Source organism: Cryptotermes secundus, unplaced genomic scaffold (genome assembly GCF_002891405.2).
Source record: "Cryptotermes secundus unplaced genomic scaffold, Csec_1.0 scaffold338, whole genome shotgun sequence".
NCBI lineage: Eukaryota > Metazoa > Arthropoda > Insecta > Blattodea > Kalotermitidae > Cryptotermes > Cryptotermes secundus.
Genome location: NW_019727092.1, coordinates 23,727 through 25,488, shown reverse-complemented (window position 1 = coordinate 25,488; position 1,762 = coordinate 23,727). Strand labels below are relative to the sequence as shown.

Below are 1,762 nucleotides of genomic sequence, written 5' to 3'. Positions count from 1 at the left end.
AAACCACACCTGAAGATGGCACATTAGTGCCGAAACATGTAGTGAAGAGAAAGGTGAAATTGTGTGCACTGTAAGACGGTTGGTACAAATACACATCATGAACTCAAACATATTATATAAGTTGTAAATAAGGCCACATTTGGAAGGGCATGATATTTTTCTGAGGGTTGAAAGCCATACAGAAGGAAGCCAGGGGTTACATGTGAACCTTGAAATCCAGATTCGTGATCTGTATTTAAGAATAAATAATAAAAAAGAAACAGCACATTGAAAGAATGAGCTATGACAGGTTCGCAAAGATATATAAAAGATAATTTCAGAGGCAGAAGATGACATAAAGAAATTCTCTAAACAGAAAGGAGAGTTTTGTTTCATATACCACACAAACTCTGTGTAATATTGGGACTCATGATGATGACAATGATGTTTCTGTGTTTTATCAACTACAGACAACTTGGGGAAGGAATATGTGGAGCCACCTACATTTGACCTAGCTTCATCCTTCAATGACTCAAACTGTTGTGTTCCACTCATCTTCATCTTGACTCCTGGAGTTGATCCCACAGCTCTGCTGCTCAAGTTTGCAGATGATCAGGTGTGTGGGTGAACCAGAATAATAATGTTTTAGTCATAAAACAGGACATACACAAAGGCTATTTGGAAAGTAACTTCTGCTGAGCTGTTAACCTTTAATGTCCGAAGTGCACCGATCGGTACAGTAATGAGTATGGTTGAAGCGGCCGAAGTATACCAATTTGTGCAGTCAGGCATTTAAACTTTGATAGTGGAAGCGCGCGCACACTCCATTAGTAGAAGCAAACGCCCCATTCTATAGATTTAGTTTTTAATATATTAAAATTCTATGTACATACCATTTTGTAGTTATCTGCTTCATCCGTATATAGGGTTCTACCCCCATATCATGTAACTCTCTCTCACCTTTGTAAGGTTACCCCTTGAAGCACCTGAAAATGCATAGTCCCACGTCACATATCTTGCACTTCAGTTGCCTTCCAAACAATGTATCATTGCCATTTTATGATGATATGAAACTACAATATTGGAATTCACCATGAACTCACAGAAAACTGATCGCACCTTGTAGCTTGTGTTTTTTTTACGACTTCAAAAAGGATAATATTCTATCTCAAATGCAGTGGAAGGACTTGGTACTGAAGAAGAGAACAAAGACTCTGTATCCTTCCTTGAACTGCAATGCTTTTACTTTTCTGTCCTTTAGTTAAAAGACTTGAATATCTGGAGGGTGCAACAAAGATGTGAAACTTGCCAGCAGATAACCAAATGATTTTATTGCTTCCAGCTGGTTTATGACACCAGAGAATGTGAAAATATTTCAAGTGCTAGAAGCAGGAGTGATTTTATAATGCAGAACTACTCTATGAAGAAGCAGGGAACAATTGATACAGTATGCATCAAAATTACAAGAGAAAATTAAAAATAGANTTTGTATTCTGTTCGATAAACCTGTAAATACTATACTCTTCTCAAGGTAAACATTGAGTTTATGATCATATTTCCTCAACAAGTGAACTAATTCCACATAATTACCTTGGTTGATTGAATCCACGCTTTCGTCATGACCACAGAGGCCAAGTTGCCGCTTTCCTAAATGGCAGATGATATCAATCAAGTGTTTCATTATTTCTCTATGTAGTATCATCAGGTGCTTTTGATTGCCAAGTTGACAGTCAGTTCGAGATTTCCCGAACATAACAAGTTGCACTGTAGTAATGATGTGAGT

The 1,762-nt window shown here is 37.4% G+C and overlaps 1 protein-coding gene across 1 annotated transcript in view; it reads left to right on the top strand.

Moving 5' to 3' along the window:
• Positions 1-1,762, top strand: part of LOC117282303 (dynein heavy chain 7, axonemal-like) — an 8,094-nt gene that overhangs the window by 2,317 nt on the left and 4,015 nt on the right. The window contains exon 2 of the mRNA XM_033751407.1: positions 450-595. Within this exon, the coding sequence (XP_033607298.1) occupies positions 450-595 (146 nt within the window). The remainder of the gene's footprint in view (positions 1-449; positions 596-1,762) is intronic.